The sequence below is a fragment of the Myripristis murdjan genome, chromosome 16 (genome assembly GCF_902150065.1).
Source record: "Myripristis murdjan chromosome 16, fMyrMur1.1, whole genome shotgun sequence".
In the NCBI taxonomy this organism is placed as follows: Eukaryota; Metazoa; Chordata; class Actinopteri; order Holocentriformes; family Holocentridae; genus Myripristis; species Myripristis murdjan.
The window spans coordinates 2,756,265-2,774,931 of record NC_043995.1 but is presented as its reverse complement, the minus strand read 5'-3'; the positions used below and the strand labels follow the sequence as shown (position 1 = coordinate 2,774,931).

Here is an 18,667-nt window from a genome sequence, read left to right as displayed (position 1 = left end):
ACCTGTCATTCATTTTGACCTGACTTACACCTTTCACTCTAACCTGGATGCTCTTTGATTTACATTCAGCGGCTGCCTCGCTCGATACCATATAGAGGTCAACAAAACTGCAAACTGCACTTTTCGTTTTAATAAGTCACTTTTCTTACCAGTGACCTCATTTGCTAAAACAAGGTGAATCTGCAGGACACATTTAGTAGTCTCTGCTGCACCCAAACTTTGTGATTTTGGCTAGTGAGGCAGGTGTATTTTTACATGAATTGTTTTGGAAACGCATTTTTAATATGAGTCAGATTCTTTGTCATCCGTCTGCTTTATTGCTGCCTGGCATGCCAAGCATCTAAGTTTGCTAACAGACATACGGATTCATCATTACACCATAAACTAGGCAATCTGTCTCTAAAACTGCATCCTGGAGACAAGATTGTACGGCAGAATCCCCTTGTTCTGTGTTATTGTATTATCATTTGGTGCGTACGTGTGTGTGCTGGCTACGTGCCACCCCTATTTCAGCTGTATGGTGCTGGTGGTGTCAGAGTCCTGCCCACCGCGCTGAGGCTCGCTAAGCCAATATGAATCACAGATTAGGATTGTGTGGGGAAATGGAGAGGATGATTAAACAGGGAGGGAGGGCTAATGGCTGCATGGTATCAGGTGGGAACCCAAAGAAAGCCTCCAGCATATTATCATTAACCATTCCTTCTGAGGATCAGCCCACTCAGCGATGACTCAGATGTTGCCATAACCTGAACCTGAGCTAAAGTTACGCATAATGGATGAGCAAAGATAATGCTTAGGAGATTGCGTACTTATCCATATTCCCCATTTTCTAATGCCACCTATGGGCAATGAAGATGGAGCTATAGAGAAATATTTCCTGTGTGGTACTTTAACAATAGCTCATGGGGTCTGAGATGGGTACTCTATTAAAGATATTAAAAGTGGTTCAGCTTACAAAGCTACAGTAAGTGAAAGTTCAGAAAGGCAGAGATATGGGAAACGGGTTAGGCCATAGATGATGAAGAGCGTCCACCAATGGGATGAGAGATAGTTACATTCCCTAACTGAGTGGTGTGTCATGTAATGAGAATATCAGAGCAAGACAGTTGAGTCTTTCATTACCTCCCATTAGCGGGGGTTCTCTCTGATACTACTAATGATAGAAGTCCTTGACTTTCCCCCGCAATCCACCACTCGGGCATTGATTAAACCCTGGGAGAGTGACGGAGTGCCGTGGTGAATCATGTTGTCTTTAATATTTGATAAATCCTGCAAGCAGGAAGAATATGAATGCTTTTAAATCGAATCAATCTTTGCAAAGTTCCCCACTTACACTAAATGACATCCTGGCAATTTTTGTGTCGATATGCAGTACCTTTACATTTGAGCATTTCCATGCAAAAAACGCCTCTGAAGCAACATTTAGACCGTCAAAACTCTCCATATTAAGCCAGCCTAATGAAAGTCTTTTAAGTGGGTTAACAGCTCCTGAAGGCAGGGTGAGGCACGTTTCACTGCAGGTTTTACAGACTGATGTCCCAGAAGCTACAGAAAAATAAAGAAGAACCAGTGGCATCGTGCCCACTGAAAAGGAATGTGTGCCCTTTTACTGACTTTTTTTTTTTTTTTTGCATAAAAAATAAAACAGACAGTTGCACTCACTCAATCACTTGTGATCCCCACAAACTCAAACCAGAAATGTAGTAACAAACACACACCTAGCTTCAGTATACTGACAGTTCATGTGTAACTCCATTAATTTCACTGGCAATGCTGACATTGAATGATTTGAAGTTATTTCAAGTTGATTTACTTTTTGATCAATGCTGATGCAGTGTTGAAATGAACAGTTAGTGTAAATGAGCCTGTTAACCAGCACACTAAACATCCAGTCTTCTTGCTGGTCGGTAACTCTTAGTAACTCTGTTTGCAGTTTGGTAATAATGAACTCTGCATTTGAGATGGTATATCATTATTCGTTAGCCTGCATTTAAAGTGTTGGCTACTTTTCTGCCACTCTGACATTAGCTTTAGTTGCCAAGTGAATGTGTATGTCACATGTTGGGAAAATAAGCACAGTGATCAACCCTGTTCCCTAAAAATTGCATTGCTGCACAACTAAACTGCATTTTAATTACGCTTATGCTTATTTGATGTTGATGTATCACAAATATATTTCAAATCAACATATCGTGTGTAACATGTGAGGAGGCAGTACATCCTGTTTCAATACCTTTAGCCAAATACCCAAAACCACTTGGTTAAAGTTAGGGAAAAGTTAGGCTTAGGCATAAAAACTACTTAATGTGAAGTATGCAACATTTGCAACAAATGAAAACCACTGACGCTTCGTGCTGGACTTGAGCTTGAGGTTGCCTGCGTGAAAGTGCCTACCTTCTTCCTAGCATGGACTTGAAAATAGCTAAATAGTGAACATAATTTTGCAATTTTACAAGCAGATATCTGTTAGCTATAAGCACCTTATTTTATGATGCAATTTCATGTTCCATCAAATTGCTCAGAATGGTAAAATAATGCTCTACTGGTTTTCTTAATTCTTTATGGTGTGGTCACATCTGAATCCAGTCCACGGATATTATTCGCTCATCGCACCATATCTGGATTTGACAGCATGTGCAGGCGGACAGGAGCATTTGAGTAGCAACAGCTGCCGTAGCAGCAGCAGTGGCAATACCTGGCATTTCAATAGAACTGAACGCTATTCAAACCAGATTCAGTGCTGCATCATCTATTCCTGTCTCCCAGCTGACTGCGAGCCAGGCTGCTTGCCACTTAGTTATTAATCTGAGCGCATTGTATTATATAGCAGCCGGCATGGGACACCCCCAAAATTCAAGACTCCTCCACTATTTTGACCGCCACCAAGAACAGATGTGTTTCTATTGCGTTCTATGGTCGCTTTCATAAGCACTTACAAGTCTGATCCAGCATAACTTAACTGAACTTCACATATATAATCTTAATAATTGTAAATATCATTTTCTTATTTTTTTTCCCCCTTTTTTTTCAAATTTTCAGGTGATTTCTTTGTGCTAATTGTCTGCTTTTTCTTCGTGTAATGATTTTCTTCTGGTAATGCTTGTGTTAGCGCATCTATTACTGCAAATTTTCAAATTTACTACAAATGAATACTGGACCTATATGTAGATTATATGTGGTCTAGATTAGTAATAACCAGTATCGGCCTCTAAAAGACGGCTGCATGATGCCCTGGAAGGTTTCACCATCATATTCAGAGGTGGGTGACACTGACTGGTTTCCCATTTTCAATACAAGACCGAAATTCCACTTTGCCCAGACACACACACACACACACACACACACACACACACACACCTGCTTTAGGATCCCAGCAGCCATTTCATGGCCACAGTCAAAGATGATATGGAACTCCTTCCCCCTCTTCATCTCCTTCAGCAGTGGCTTGGCATCCTTGGTCTCTGCAGGCAGCTGCCGGATCTTTAACCGGATGTTGTAGCGGGACGGTGCCTTTATAAGCTCCTGCAACCGAATCAGACCTGAAGGAAAAACACAGAAATAAAATTACAATGTTTTTCGACTGCCATTGTTGTTTGAAAAATTAACCTAATTGCGACCTATACAGCCCTGCTCCCATGACGACAATGAATTTCCTAAATGGAAATTTTAAATATATTTATCTATCTGCAGTAATTGAGGTAACAACTACTCCTCATTCATATGGCAGCAGTAGTTATAATTAGAGAGAGGATAAGAAAGCCGCGAGAATATATTTCTGCTGTCAGTTCCTTTCTAATGAAATCCATTTCTCTTCAGTACCCCCTTCAACTCCTCCACCCCCTCCTGCCTTTCTCCATTCTTCCTCCACACAGAGCAAAGTGTGTTTTCTTTCAGCATCTTTTATTTCTTTTCTTTTCCCCTCGTCTTCTTTGTCCTTTGCTGTCCTCCTGGACTACCTCTGTCTTTCAGCCCGCATCGCCTCACCAGCAGCAGACCTTGAACCAAGCCGTACAGATTTTCTCTCACAAGACACACAGCGGAACAAAGACACGTATCACCTGACATTCATCATTCATCATAGTTCACATTGATTCTCTGCTCATTATTGATCCCTTTCTTCTGCTAAAGGCCAATCATTGCTGCATATAGGATATGTGTGAAGTCAAGCTTGCCAAGGGAATTGATGTTTGACGTTTGCTCCTCACGCGGTGCAAAACAAACATCTTAATTCTGACGAATAAGCTATTTATGGTATTGAATAAAATATTTCTCCCCTTAGTCTCGGTGAATGATCAATCGGATGTTCTGCGACAGCATAAGCATTGGCATATTCCACAACTGGGGTTTTTGAATTGAAGCTGCCAATAGTTGATATTTCAAGCCAATAGTCAGCGTCTTTAAATTTTCATGCAAAAATGCCAAAAAAAAAAAAATAGTCTACATTGCCATCATGTTTGTTCTTGGCAGACTGTAAATGCCTCCACAACAGCATTAGGATGGCAGCCAGGATCATCTACAACAATGGCAACAACAACAACAATAACAATCATAATCAAGCCACTTCATGTCCATTAATTTTTAACCATTTTTGCTCCGCATATCATCAACCTGACACCTGTATATCACTTGAACTTTACCCAGAGGCCTCTCCTTCTGTGCCTCTGCCTACAGCCTTCAGTCCCCAGCTGTTTGACCTATGGCACTATTTGTTTACTTCCTGCTTCCAGATGAGTGCACTGCACTGTGGGAAACCAGCCTGCAGTCTGCTGCATATTCAGCAGCCAGTCGTTGGTTTTCAACTAAATCACAAGCCTCCGTCACACACCGCTGATGATACACCCCCAGTGTTGACTGGTGTTGCTGCATGTACCCAGAGCATTTGGACTTGCCTCTAATGTGGTTCAAATGGTGAAGCCACGGAAAAGCATTAGTGCCAGCATCATATTTGAATTTGTATGTGAATCGACTTGAACAGTATGAATGCAAACTTGGCAGGCACATATTAAAACATGTAAACATGGTCTCTTCATGAACCCAGCCTGCTGCATTAACACATTTATCCTTACCTTCCTGCACTCCTTTTCTTAATGTTGTTCAATGCGTTTCTATTGGTCCTAAGGTGTCATTTTTATGAGTGGGATTATTATTTTTATTATAATTATTTGTAATAACTCAAGTGTTTTTTTTCTTGCCTTCAATTTAATCTTTCTGATAGCACTCTTGCACAAGCAAGCTAAAGACATTTTTTTGCACACAAGAATAGACAATAAAGTTAAATTAAATTAAACTGAACTGAACTGAATTGAACTGAAACGAACTGACTTCAGTTGAATTGAATTGAATTGAATTGAACTGAATTGAACAGAAATGAACTGACTTGAATTGAATTGAATTGAACTGAACTGAACTGAACTGAACTGAACTGAACTGAACTGAACTGAACTGAATTGAAGTGATCGTTGATTTCGACTTGATTTTGAGTGAATGTGCTGAATCAATTAGTTCCAAAGTTGGCGGTTTGGAAGTGAGTGTGAATATCAGGCTGTTTAATTTGAACATTTCTCAATTGAAATTCAGCTTTTTTAAATTCAGCTTCAGCTTTCCTCTTCCTCTCTGTTCTTCGCTGATGTGTTTTTTGTTTTGTTTTTTTGTTGACTGGAGGGCTACCACCTCCTCCAGGCTGCCAACATTCAGCTCCGCCCCTTTCATCACTTTGCCAAGCCATGTGGCAATAAATCATGCTTTTGTCATGTAATGTTATGCTACTTGCTACTACAAACATTCGCGTGTAGCGGCAAGTCTACATTAGCTAATGTGTAAATCAGTTGTTCTAACAATAAGGCAGCGATGCTGAGCTGAGTAGATGCTACAGTTAGCTAGCTAACAAGCTGGCATTCTCTGAACATGAAATCGATCAGACGGATCAGAAGCAAAATGATCAGCTCCCTGTCCAAACACTGCTGGGGCGGTCATCTAGACATCCTGCTCACGGTTCTCGGCCACTCTTGCTCCAATATGGCTTCCAGCTGGTGTGTTACATCATCTCAAAGCCCTCTGTGCAGGAGAGGAGGGTATGGACCCATCAGACAAAAAGCATAAGGCTTTATTTGTTGTGTGTGTGTGTGTGTGTGTGTGTGTGTGTGTGTGTGTGTGTGTGTGCGTGTGTGTGTGATGTTTGACTTCAGTCCAATCTCATGTGAGCACTTGATGTTGCGTGAGCTGTCTGAGGAGAAAAACAGCCTCCACTGCCGGGGTAGCAATCTCTGTTTTACGGTTAGTTAGTTAACATCGATAAAAACGGCCCGACACCTCCGACTGCTGCATTCGCTCATCATAAACACATGTCGGGGTATCTCTCGCCCTCCTTTTGCTCTCTTATGTTGTCTCTCCCACCATTCTGCATGGGCGAGTCCTCCTTTAAACCATCCCAACACAACAGGCGAGACCATGGGAATGAGGAGGGGAAATCTGGAGAGGCAGAAAAAAAAGGAGGGGGGGGAGTGTCAGCGCTGATCATATTGACTATGTTTAATGCCTGGCGACTGCTCCAGGATCCATATTTAACTCTGCATGAATATTTCATCCACTCTAAGCGTTTATTAGAGGGCCGTCTGGGAGTCTCCTGAGCGTAAAACAGAACGGCCTGCCTGTGATAAATATCCTTGTGAGGGAACAGCCCCTCAAGCGTTCCATTCCCAACTTCCCTCCAAGTGCATCGCCACCAACAGAAGAAGAACAGTTTCTATCCACAGCTGCTCAATCATCGGCGGCGGTGCAGGCATTAAAGTGATTCCCCCAGACGGCCGATCCACAGCGTTGCATGATGGGAGTTATGGCTGATGAGTCACTGAGCTGCAGACTCACAGGGTCAAGGTTAATGTGACCCTCGCCACATCGCCTGGCTTATTTATGTTCAATTAAATGCCTTGAACACGTTGGAGAAAGATTAAAGCAGGTCCGCGGTCAAAGGTTTTAATAGTTGCTAAGGAATGTGGAGGCAGTCAGTTATGAGAACATGCATGCATCTGTTCTCCGGCTATAAATACACCTCCTCGTATAAACGTGGACCAGTTAGAACAGTAAAAGTTGTCTCTATTATTAGTTACACCATAGATCACCCTGCTCTGAACTGGTTCTGCTATAAAAAAAAAAATAAATAATAATAATAATAATAATCCTGATACCCACGCTCTATTTTTCTAACAGTTAACCCTTCACTTCCCAACAACATAGCTATGATAAGCAAACACACTCCTTCCATGTTGGACAGGGACTATTAAGAGCAGTCATTCTACATGACTTTTTTTTATAAATCCAAACTTAACTTATTTGGGAATATGGAATATTTTGGCCCAATTGTCAAATGAATTAAAATTAAAGAAGATAATGAGCTTTGTGCTCCCGCATTATACAGCAGAAAACACTCTGAAATCCCATTACTTGGTTAAGGTTAGGGAAAAGTTTGTTGGAATGGTTAAGGTTAGGAAAAGATCGGGGTTAAGGTTACAAATTGTTAAGAAACATTTGCTTTTTTTAAAAAATTATTATTAAACAAACACTGCACTCACTTGGATTTGAACTTGGATGTAGACTTCCCTTCCCACTACACCAAAGTGTTGTTATCTGAGGGACCACTAGAGGGCACTTAGCTTTAAAATGTAACTAATAAAATGCTATGAATGTTATGAAATGTTTTTGCTGTGAAAAATAATAATAATAATAACGAAACAAGTGAAGGCGTTGACTTCAAACACAAACAAAATTTTCGTGTTTGGGATTGAACGATTTCAAATAAATGTTTCGAATTCGTACTCCACTAATATGTTGACAAAGTAGACAAAAAATTCCAAATGACGGATCTAATTTTGTGCCAGAAATATATACCAAAATATACAGAAAGTCTAAAGTCTGTAGTCACATGAAAAATAAGATGTATATGTACACCTAGCAGTAACAGCCAAGTGTGGCCAATAGCAGGTCTTCCTGAATGCATAAGGCTGAAGGACACACATTCATTAATCCACTTTACTGAGGCATCTGGCATGATGTGTGTTGTCTTAACACCTTGTCAGCACACCATGCAGATGTTGTTTTCATTAGTGCACTGTCACCATCAACTGCGAATGGCAGCTAAAAGACAAACCCAAAGCAGACTAAAGGAAACAAAAGAATCCTCCATTCAGGCATTTTGCACAAGTCTGCTTTTCTGCAAAGACTCTGCTTTTCAGGTGACAGCAAAAGAACATTTCACCTGCTGCTGGAATCTCTAAAATGTCACCAATAAGGGACCTACCTTACCATTATACAAGAAGTATCGAAAAGGTTTTATGAGCATGTGTAATGTATAGTGAGGGATCCTTCAGTTTAAAAAAAAAAAAAAAAAAAAAAAAAAAACTCTGAATATCACCATTACTGGAGATCCAGTTTTTATTAGCTGACAATATGTAAGTGTTGCTAGTTTTAAAGGTGCATTAAGTATATTTTTCACTGCTCAATCACACAAAATGACCATAATGTAATATAGCTGATGGTTTTGATATGGGGTTGTGGATCAATACCGATGACTCAACAATTACCTGGCCAGCTACTAAGACCACTAAGACCATCAAGAGTCACTTTCTGGCCTGTACTCCCCAAGACCTTCCCACCCCCAAACATCAAATTACTATGAATCCAGTATTTAACATTTGTAACATTAGCTGCTAATATTCGCTAGTTATTCTCTCCATTAGCAGGTCATTTCCTGTCAGTGGACACATCAGAGTTTTTCTATCTTCTTGCAGGTGTCCATGTCAGTTGCAGTGGAACGTATTCAGCATGGAGGTGGGACTTTGCAACCCGGAAGGCAGAACATCTGGCAGTCAATGGAGGACTCCATAAAACTGTAGTTTTGTTACCTATGTCTCTGCCAAAAAAATCTGTCGATGTTGTTACAATCCCTCGGTCCCCAACAGAGGTCAATAAAAGTTTTACATTTTACAATACCCCTTTAATTCTTACTGTTTAATTTTTGTTCAGTACATTTCCAATTAGAAATAGCATGAAATATGCCAGCAATTTGACTACACCACCTAATCCCCACCCACTCCAAATTACAAATACGTATTATCACAGTATGGCATAAGAGCAACTAAGTCATTACAGCTGCTATTAGCTACCCAGCACAGCAAAAGTAGGATTATGATGGTGCGTTGTGAAGAGCCAGTGAGCCCCTCTAAACAGTCTGTTGAGTGGTAGTGGAGCGTATGATGGGACTGGGACTGCTGGTGTGGAGCCTCACGCACATCAAATTGAAACAGATTACTGGAGGGGCACTGGGACGCACTTCCACTTCAAAGTACACTTTGAGGGCTCTCAGTGGAAGCAAATATATACCCTCTCTCACATGAGCAGGAACATTCACATGATTACATGTTTCACTCGTTTTCTTATCTTTAATAACACTATCTTAAAAAAAAAAAAAAAAACTGCCCGTAATAACACTGTGGAACTGTAGCAGCAGCAATATTAACTATTACTGTTACTACTGCTGCCATGCTACTGCTGTGGTAGTACCACATCTATTGTAAAAGGTGTCGTTATTATTATTAAGGTTTATTATTATTAATGAAAAACAAATAAAATACTACATAAAGTTGTTTGAATACTCATGAGCTGTATATTGGATTTTTTAAATTCAGAACTTACTCATGGCCTACCTTTTTCTTTTCTTTTTTTTTTTTTTTTTGGTGGGGAAAGCTATACTACAGACCTTTTGTTTTTTATGACATAATTTCCACAGAACTCCCACCTGGAATTAACCAAGATTCATGATGCCTGACCTCTAAAATGCCAACTTGTCCCATCACAATTGGCTCTGAATCACTTTTGTGCCTCTTTCAAATGGCCCCTTTGGAATTACACCATGTAATTGGCCAGTACCCGTTCCTGTAGTGAACATATTGTCTTACCGAGGCCCAGGCTGACTTTGTATTGAACGCAATTTAAAAAAAAAAGAAAGAAAAAAAAAAGTCATGCAACACCAGAGCTGCACCCACTAAAGCCATGGAGCACTTTGGACCCAGGGTGAATTACGTTTTTACTTAGACAAGTGGTGCAGTAAAATGATGCTTGTTGTACATTTCAGATATATTTTCCCCCTTTTTTATTTTGTCCTGTCAGAAAGTGCTTCAAAAGACGTTTCTGTGGCTGACAGACTGAAAATGGTAAAATCAGTGCAGAAAAATTAAAAATGACTGTGTACTGAGTCACTGTGAATGAAGATGTGATTTGCCGGGGGTAATACAGCATCTCTTTTCTCTCCTCTGCCACCTCAGGGACGGCCTCGGGATGTTGTTGCCATAGAAACCGAGCTATAAACAGAAATAGGATTTGACTAGAGATTTTTGAACACTGATACTGGAACTGGTATTTAAAACACTGACAATCAGTTTAATGTATTCAATGTGTCCCTTTGAGAACTATTATTCCTGGCAAGGTGGAAGCCTCTGAAACAGAATTTGAACCATGGGACACTAAAGCACTCCATTGTAAGCTACCCTAATGACACTGTAGATTTTACAGCCACTGCCACCGCAGAGGATGTTAAGTAAAATCCTTTCACAGCACACCAGAATGGTTTCTCTGGTCAGACATCACATATAAAAATAGCAATAAAACATATTGACCAGCTGTGGTCTGGAAGAGGTGAACAACATTAACTGGCCACAACAATTAAGCTGCCACTCTCCTGTCCTGCCATGACTGAAGAAGTGTCAGGCTGTTTGGCTGGGATATTGGAGCATGGAGGAACCTATAGACTACATACTGTATAGAGCATAAAGAAGTAGTTCTTTCAAAGCCTGTGTTTTATTGTATAGCAGCTCCCTCATGGCCTAATCAAACTTCCCAGCAGCCGCAGCAGCAACAGTGTTTGAGGCAGTTGTATGGATGTTATGGCTGGCTGGGAGAGCTACAACACATGCTGCTGCCATCTCAGTTTTGCCATTATAAAGTTGAGCCGTTAGAGGAGTCCCATTATGGTTATTGATTTGCTTGTTTGCTCCCTGGTTGGTGGAGAAACAGCACAAACAGAGAGGTTGTTTCCTACTCCTTTTATATCCCATTGCTGAAAAGCAGACACGGTTTAGAAAAGCCAGGAGGGGGGGCATGGGAATTATATGGCAATGTAGATGTTCTGGTACGCTGACTTTTTCAATATGTTGGACGATATTCTTTGTTACCAAAACAAGAGACGAAAAAACAGCAGTGCACATTCCGCTGTGTAATAGAATACAATGCAAGGACTCCAGTCAGATCTGATTTCCAGCAATGTCCCTTCGCCCTGAGCGTCCACCGTCAACGCTATCTGTCCTCCGTGTCGGGTCACCCGGGTAAATGGTGACAATGGGAAGGTGAAGCTGTTTGCACGCTGAGGCGGGATCTCATTTCCTATCTCCAAGACAGAAAATCAAGCCACTATTAACCCCATAGTGAACCAGCGATGTCCACTTTGCACCTTAATTAACGGAGGTGGCGGGATCAGCAACAATCAATTCCTCTCTGAAGCTGCCTAAAGGACCTGCAGGGCAAAGACTCACAGGCACACAGCTACACACACACACACACACACACACACAATGTCCAGATATTGAATAATTGGACCAACATAGTATAATCTTTTACCTGAAAAATAAACCATGAGGGGGGCCAGGGATTGAGGTATGCTATGGAGGGCACCTTTCTCTAAGCTTTGTCTGATGGGAGGCCCATGTTCTCAGATTTTGAAAACTCCTGATCTTGATTGTGTATAGGTATGGATGTGGCAATCTGTTAATCTGTTTTAGCTCTGTGATGAACGAGAGGCCTGTCCATGTCAACCTCCTGCCTTCAACCCAATACATGCTGAGAGAGGCTATAGCCTTTCATGAGCCAGAAGAGAAATAACCAAATAAAAAAAAACTGGAACTGAATTTGTGAATGATCCCACTGCGCCTGTTTGTTTTCAGATTTCCTTACTTATTTGATTGCTCATAATCTAGTATAGATAGATGATATAATGTGATCTGACCTCTAAAAATAGTGTTTGATTTGGCCTGACTGTAGATCAAAACGAACACAGAGTACAGCCCTGTGATCCAGGCATCGCTGGTCCCAGTGTATGTGTTGGATAGAGCTCTGGGAGGCCTGGCAGCCTGTCCACATGCTGGCATCCACCCTGACCCTTGGCATATGGCGCCTGTAACCAGCCTGCTGGGTCGTTTGCTGCCCGCTGACCTGACACACTGATTTTGTAAAGACTGGGCAAGGGGAGGAAGGGGGGCAATATGGGGGTATGAAATGGCTACGTCATAACCTGTTTTCAACCACAGCCTCCTCCTTCCTGGAAGAGAGGATATCTTAAGTGAAACTGTAAATGAGAGTAGGAGGATTTGTACCAAAGCACAGGAAGTGTTTGCAGCCTTACCGGTGCTGTCATCATAAACCACGGTGACTGTCTTCCACTTGAAGAAGTGTACCAGGTCCAGGATGGCCCGGCTGAGAGAGGAGAAGTCTGGATAGAGGCTGACGTAGAACACATCTCTGTTGTCTGATACCTGGTGCTTCCACTTGGTCTGGATGTGGGGCACCCCCAAGGCATTGCAAATAGACTGGACTGCATTGGCTGAGGAACTGTGAGAGGGACCAAAGATGGCCGCCACCCCCAGTGAAAGTTGGTCGCAGGCTGGAAAAGAACATTTAACAGGTTACTTCTCACATATCGGGCTGCAGGATCATCAACAGGACTGTACATTCACACTGCAATCAACATGATCAACAACAAGTCACCAGAAGTCTATTTTTACTTCCACAAATGGAGTTGGACAGGTATGATGTCTTGACCCCATTCTGTTTGTCTGTTTGTTTGTCTTTGTTAGCAGAATATCTTTAATAGCTATGAACAGATTTGCATTTGCTTTGTGGAAAGACTGATCATGGAGCCAGAAAGAACTGATGAACACCATTTTTTACACCGACTGGCCAAAATTGGGTGTGGCAGTGGCCATGGCTTCACTTAAAAATGTGTGTAACTTGCTAATGGATTCATGCAATACCATGAAACTTTGTGAAAGGGTCGGTCCACCGAACTTGAATGGAGTAAAAATGTTCATGGAACATTTTGCCATGTCACACTGGCTAGAGAACCGAGAAGATGGTGTGGCTACTTGCTTAAAGCAGTAATCAGTGTTACCAATTGGTCCAACAATCCTTCACTCCCCTCTAGCAGCATGGCAACTAAGATGGTGCTTAAGAAGCATCTCCATACTCCAGACTCCACCACTCACTTGGTTGTTGCTGGAAAGCCTCAGCGAGTCAGTCATTTTATCTGGAAGTTAGTCCAGTACAAGTCTTTGCAATGGCAATGATACAGATGAAAATGGCTGCCAGTCCAACCATTCTGCTATGTTGATTGAATAGGAAAGTCTGTTCTTCTCCAATTCAAGCTCTATGGGCTGGTTATGTGTAAGAGGAACTGATTCGCTTTTCTCAGAGAGTGGGGTGTGGCACTGGGTGCGATTAGCGTTTGGTGAATTTCCAACATATGAACCTGGCAGGTCTTGACAATTGCATAGTGTTCATAGATGTATGCTTTCTAGTAAGTGCTTTCTAGTGTCCTAGAGTAATGCTCAGAGAACAGCTGCATCCATTGGGTTGATGGTAAACTCTGAATTCATTTTACTGAGTCGTTTCTGTTTTGTGTTTTTCCCCTGTTTGTTTTCCATTAGTGCTAGCTATGTGAGCTCATAAAAAAACACATCGCATCATGATGAGCAACACCAAAGCATTGAAAGTTACATGTCTTGCCTGTTAAAACCTTTAGTGTTGCATCACCCACAGTCGGTCAGAATAAAGCAACACATCACCCAGGTTGCTCACAGAGTGAACTTACAGGAAGAGATTTTCCTTCAACATGCTTCTACACTTTAGCACTTCATGCTGAATCATCTGCATTTTGAGACGAGGCAAGCACAATCCAGTACAATTTGAGGCCAAAACACAGAGTTGAAGCAACAGCAAAGGTGAGAATGAGATAAATTTCAGCCTGCTTTCATTAGATTGCACTTGGAAGACATACAGATAATGGCATATCTTTGCATTGGCTAGAATTTGCGCTCTAATCACCTTATTTGATATAAGAGAGTTGCCTAAATCACCGAGACAGGATATAATGGCCCATAATTGATAAGAGACTTGAAATGTCAGCCTGATGCACACACAAAACTGATAGATTATAGCACTTTATAGGCTGTCTCTGGGGGCCAAACAGGTCTTTGAATTACTGCCGCTGAGTCATTACCTGAAACCAATCAATTCTCTCTGTTTATGTTTGAAGTGCTCAGCCATTTCTCCCTTGCCTGATTATAATTGTCCCAATCTAAGCCGCTACAGCTCACAACCCACTAACAGGGAACGCATTTACAATGCAAAACAACTACGGCGTAGCAGCACATGTACATATGCATACACACACAGCAACAGAATGCTGATGCCAGAGGAAAAAAAAAAAATCAATCACAAACACATCCTACCTTTCCTGGAGGCTTCGAAGCTGTCGTAGATGTTTATCCTTTGGATGTCATAAGTGAGTGTTGTGTTTGGCAGTAGGGTTCTGTTCCTGTTGATTGTGTTTAAAGCAAATTTAAAGGCTAGCTCCTCAGCACCTGATGGACCACTCTCGATGGACTCAAATATCCCTCCTGCCAATGGAAGAGAGACAGCTGATTAGTGATTGATCCGTTTTTGGTTAAATGCAATGACGTTTTACTTCCTGAGAGGACTTGCTCTAACTCCATGCAAAACACTGTGGTGTTTATTTACAAATGATAAAGTGACTGTCAGTCACAGAGGAATAGATACTCGCGACTTTACGGAGGTGAAACATTGCTATGTAAAATGGTGTATGCTGAGGCCCATTACATAGTCTATAGAAGCAATGCTTATGCAAACACTGAGGGCGACACAAGCGCTGATCCTCACATTCACACAAACATCTGCGGCAGTGTTACACATTTCAGGTAGGGACATTAAATGAAAATTGCTGGTGAAGAGCAATTACTTGACTGACTGATTGATAATACTTTGTCAGCCAGGGCTGACATCATCAGCCTGCAAATGGTTCATCAATAGCAGCACCATTTCTAACAGCACAGAACAAAAATGAAATTAGGACAAGAAACAAAAAATGCATACATTTACATAACATTGCAATCACTGAGGACAAAACTTAGTGTAGATATCAAGGCGCCTCAACGGATAGTCAATCTGGGATTGCATTCTTCATTTAACTTTAGGATTGACCGATGCACAAAAGTGTTTCGATCTGAACCTGTGTAATTTCGCTTGTTCCTGTGTATTTAAATGGCATTGGTGGCAAATCATGAAAAGAATCTGGCAGAAATATTTTTCCCTTATCTTTTTACAAAACTTTTTTTGTTTGTTTGTTTTTTTTTGTTGAGACAAAGTATCATGTAAAGCATGTTCCTCCATTTTAATATCCTCTCCAGCAACCTATGGGAGTTGATCTACATGTGTGTACAATGTAAACAAACAGCTTGCACAGGTCAAGAGTTTGCATTTGCATTTGCACATGCGTGCCTGTAAGAGGGCTAACAGAGAGCCAGAACAGAGCTATATAAAGACTGGTAGTATTCATGAATGGACCCTTTCATAGTGTGAAAGAGTTGTACTGGTGAGACTTGATCCTGGGAGGATACCAGCATTTATGGTTGTAATATGGTGCACTGTGAAGCATTGTCTCCAGAAAACTGGGGAAGTGTGTTTAAAAGTGTGGGCCTCCACAGCTACTGCCCTCCAGTGAATACTTCTGACAGCCGGCAGATGAATGGACAGAGAGGAAGCCCTGAGAGTTGGGGGTAGGAGAGGGGTTCTTAGATCAATGTGCTCTGATTGGCCAGTGAATCAATCAATCAAGCCCTTGGGGAGCACTGGAGCACAACAGTGAGAGATTGAAGTGTTTTGTTTGGGTTAGCCCTATGGCCTGCCCCTGCTGGCTCAGTGTCAGTCAGCAGGAGCCCGGACTCAGTGCTTTATTTACTCCTACTACAACTACTCTACTGTAGGGTCCACTTGAAGTCTAGACGTAATCCATACACACCGCACAGCACAAATACCGTAGCTACCCCCTGTCACAAACGATTCCGAAAGGACAAGCTGAACCCGATCGATGCTGACTCAACGGTGAAATCACTAACAATTTTACAGGTGGACACGTAAGAAACACGAATGCTCCGTTTTGTAGGATAATTAATTTGTGCTATTGTGTGGAAAGAGCCAGCTGCAGCTTAAAGCAAACAACTAAACACAAAGACCACTGAAAAGCAGCAGTAGCAGTACTGTAGAGAGAAGTTTCTGCTTTCATTAGTATTCATCTCATGGGAGATCCCTATTTTGCATGCCATAATGAGTTTGAAGGAATTAATAAGCATCAGTTAAGCGGGATGTACTATAATTGGAAAGCTGAGCGTTTGGAATGGGTCTGTTCACACACGAGAAGTGCCATTTCCTACTGAGAAACTCTGTGGCTCCACTGAAAGGAATCTGGCCGGTGAATGCAGAGATGAATCACTGTGGAAGTGAGCAGCAGAAAGGTGATTGTCTTTGGAGGCTTGATTGTGAATATTCATGGATTCATATGAGTAGCTTGCTCACTTGTCTGCATGACCACGGAGATATGGCAAGGAGCCAGTGTAAGTGAGATGAGGAAAGAAAGAACATTTTGCTGGTCCTCACATGCACAAGAGACTGGTGTTTGGTTAGGATCTGGGTTTTAGTCACATTTGAATTAGGATTATGCATAGGTTAGGATAAGGATTAAGGTTAAATTAATAATTTACAGCATTTTGCTCTACCGTCTTTCGCCAACTGATATAACACAACAGTGATTAACTGATGGTTCATTAAAGCTTTTACATTTGCTTTTCTAAAAACTTAAAAAATCCTCTGGTGCACAGGAAGTACCAAGCATGAGCAGTGATAGCCACCATTGCTGAACACAGAAAAGAGAGAAACGAACAGAAACTCAGACTCCATTAACAGAAAATCCAAGGAAAAAGGTGTCAAAGTTCTGCCCACACTGTTTAACTGACAGTTGATCTCTGGGAAGTGCAGTGCCGAAACGCCACAATAATGAGGGCTTGCTATCAGAGATAAAGACCAAGAATTAAAAATAAATATACATTTCAGTAGTCCAATTAGCACTTAGCACCAAAGATGGACACAAAAAGTAATAACATGGAACTGACAGATTATCTCTTTAAATTCAGGAAGGATAAAACTGACAATTGAGTGAAGAGTGCACCTGGTTGAGTGCATACCACATATTGTTATCACAGCAGCCAGGATTCACTTCCAGCTTGGGCTCTTTGCACCATATCTTTCCTGTTAATCTCTACTTTCACTGTCCATTAAAAAATGCCATCCCCCAAAAAACAGAATTAAAATTAAGAAATTTCAAGAGAACAAGTGTGTGTGTGTGTGTGTGTGTGTGTGAACTAGCCTCAAGAGGCAACAGCCACTTGGAGGAATGGCATCCAGCCCTAGAGCTGAGCGGCTTGTCCCAGGCCTACAGCAGTGATCAGTCAAGAGAGAAATCCATCAGCACTTCATCAATCTGATCAAATCACATTGGACACACACTTACCACAGCACTCACCACTGCCACTACCTTCCTCACTTAACTGAAGGATTTTCTGAAGCACAACCATCGCCAAACAGCCCATGCGCTCACTCAGAAGCGCTCACTGAAAATTAAACATTGTACGATCAAAACATTCCTTCCATAATTGATTAGAGAGAGTACTTAAGTAATAAGCCACTCGGGGCTGTGGTTTACAGAGATTTTACAAAAGATAAGAGGTGTTGTTAGGCATGACACCAAGTGGGGGATAGGCTTTTTAGCTGTTTAAAAATCACTGTAAATCACCCCTCTGAGTAGCTTATAGCTTTTATAGCTGTAACACACCATTATAATGAGCCACCTTGTAATATAGTTATTAAACAACAGCAAAGGTTGCCAATAGGAAAACAGAATACCTGTCTGAGTTGTGGTTTTTGGTTAATAGCTACATTCATATTTAATTTACCTGTTACAAGGTCTAGGGTATATGTTTCATATTGCAATAGCATATCTGTAATATTTAAATTAACTGCTATAAGGTCACAGGTGTGTGTTTATATAATACACTGTCTTCAATATTTAAATAAACTGTTGTAAGGTCACACGGTGGTGTTCATAGTATATTTTGCCACAGCTTTGAACATCATTCAGCCATTCAGTACCAAGGCTGTCTGTATTAACCCCACTGTTCAACTCCATTGTATCACTCACTCACTGACTGCAATATATACATATCTATCTATCTATCTATACACACACACACACACACACACACACACACACACACACACACACACAGATAGATAGATAGATAGATAGATAGATAGATAGATAGATAGATAGATAGATTATCATTTTCTTACACAAACTATCAGTGACTAACTGTAATCACATGCTGCAAAATTCTGGGTTTAACCTCATGAAAAGCATGTAAATCATCATGCCTTCTACTTGCAGTATATCTACCTCATTACATGACTTCCATGACAACTTAAAGGGGCAGTTCACCCA

The 18,667-nt window shown here is 41.3% G+C and overlaps 1 protein-coding gene across 1 annotated transcript in view; it reads right to left on the bottom strand.

Annotated features, from left to right (window-relative positions):
• The window catches only part of LOC115373660 (glutamate receptor, ionotropic, kainate 2), a 233,538-nt gene that overhangs the window by 145,681 nt on the left and 69,190 nt on the right, over nt 1–18,667 (bottom strand). Inside the window, exons 3-5 of the mRNA XM_030072153.1 lie at nt 14,550–14,717; nt 12,446–12,703; nt 3,358–3,539 (exon numbers count right to left, since the gene is read on the bottom strand). Of these exons, the coding sequence (XP_029928013.1) occupies nt 3,358–3,539; nt 12,446–12,703; nt 14,550–14,717 (608 nt within the window). The remainder of the gene's footprint in view (nt 1–3,357; nt 3,540–12,445; nt 12,704–14,549; nt 14,718–18,667) is intronic.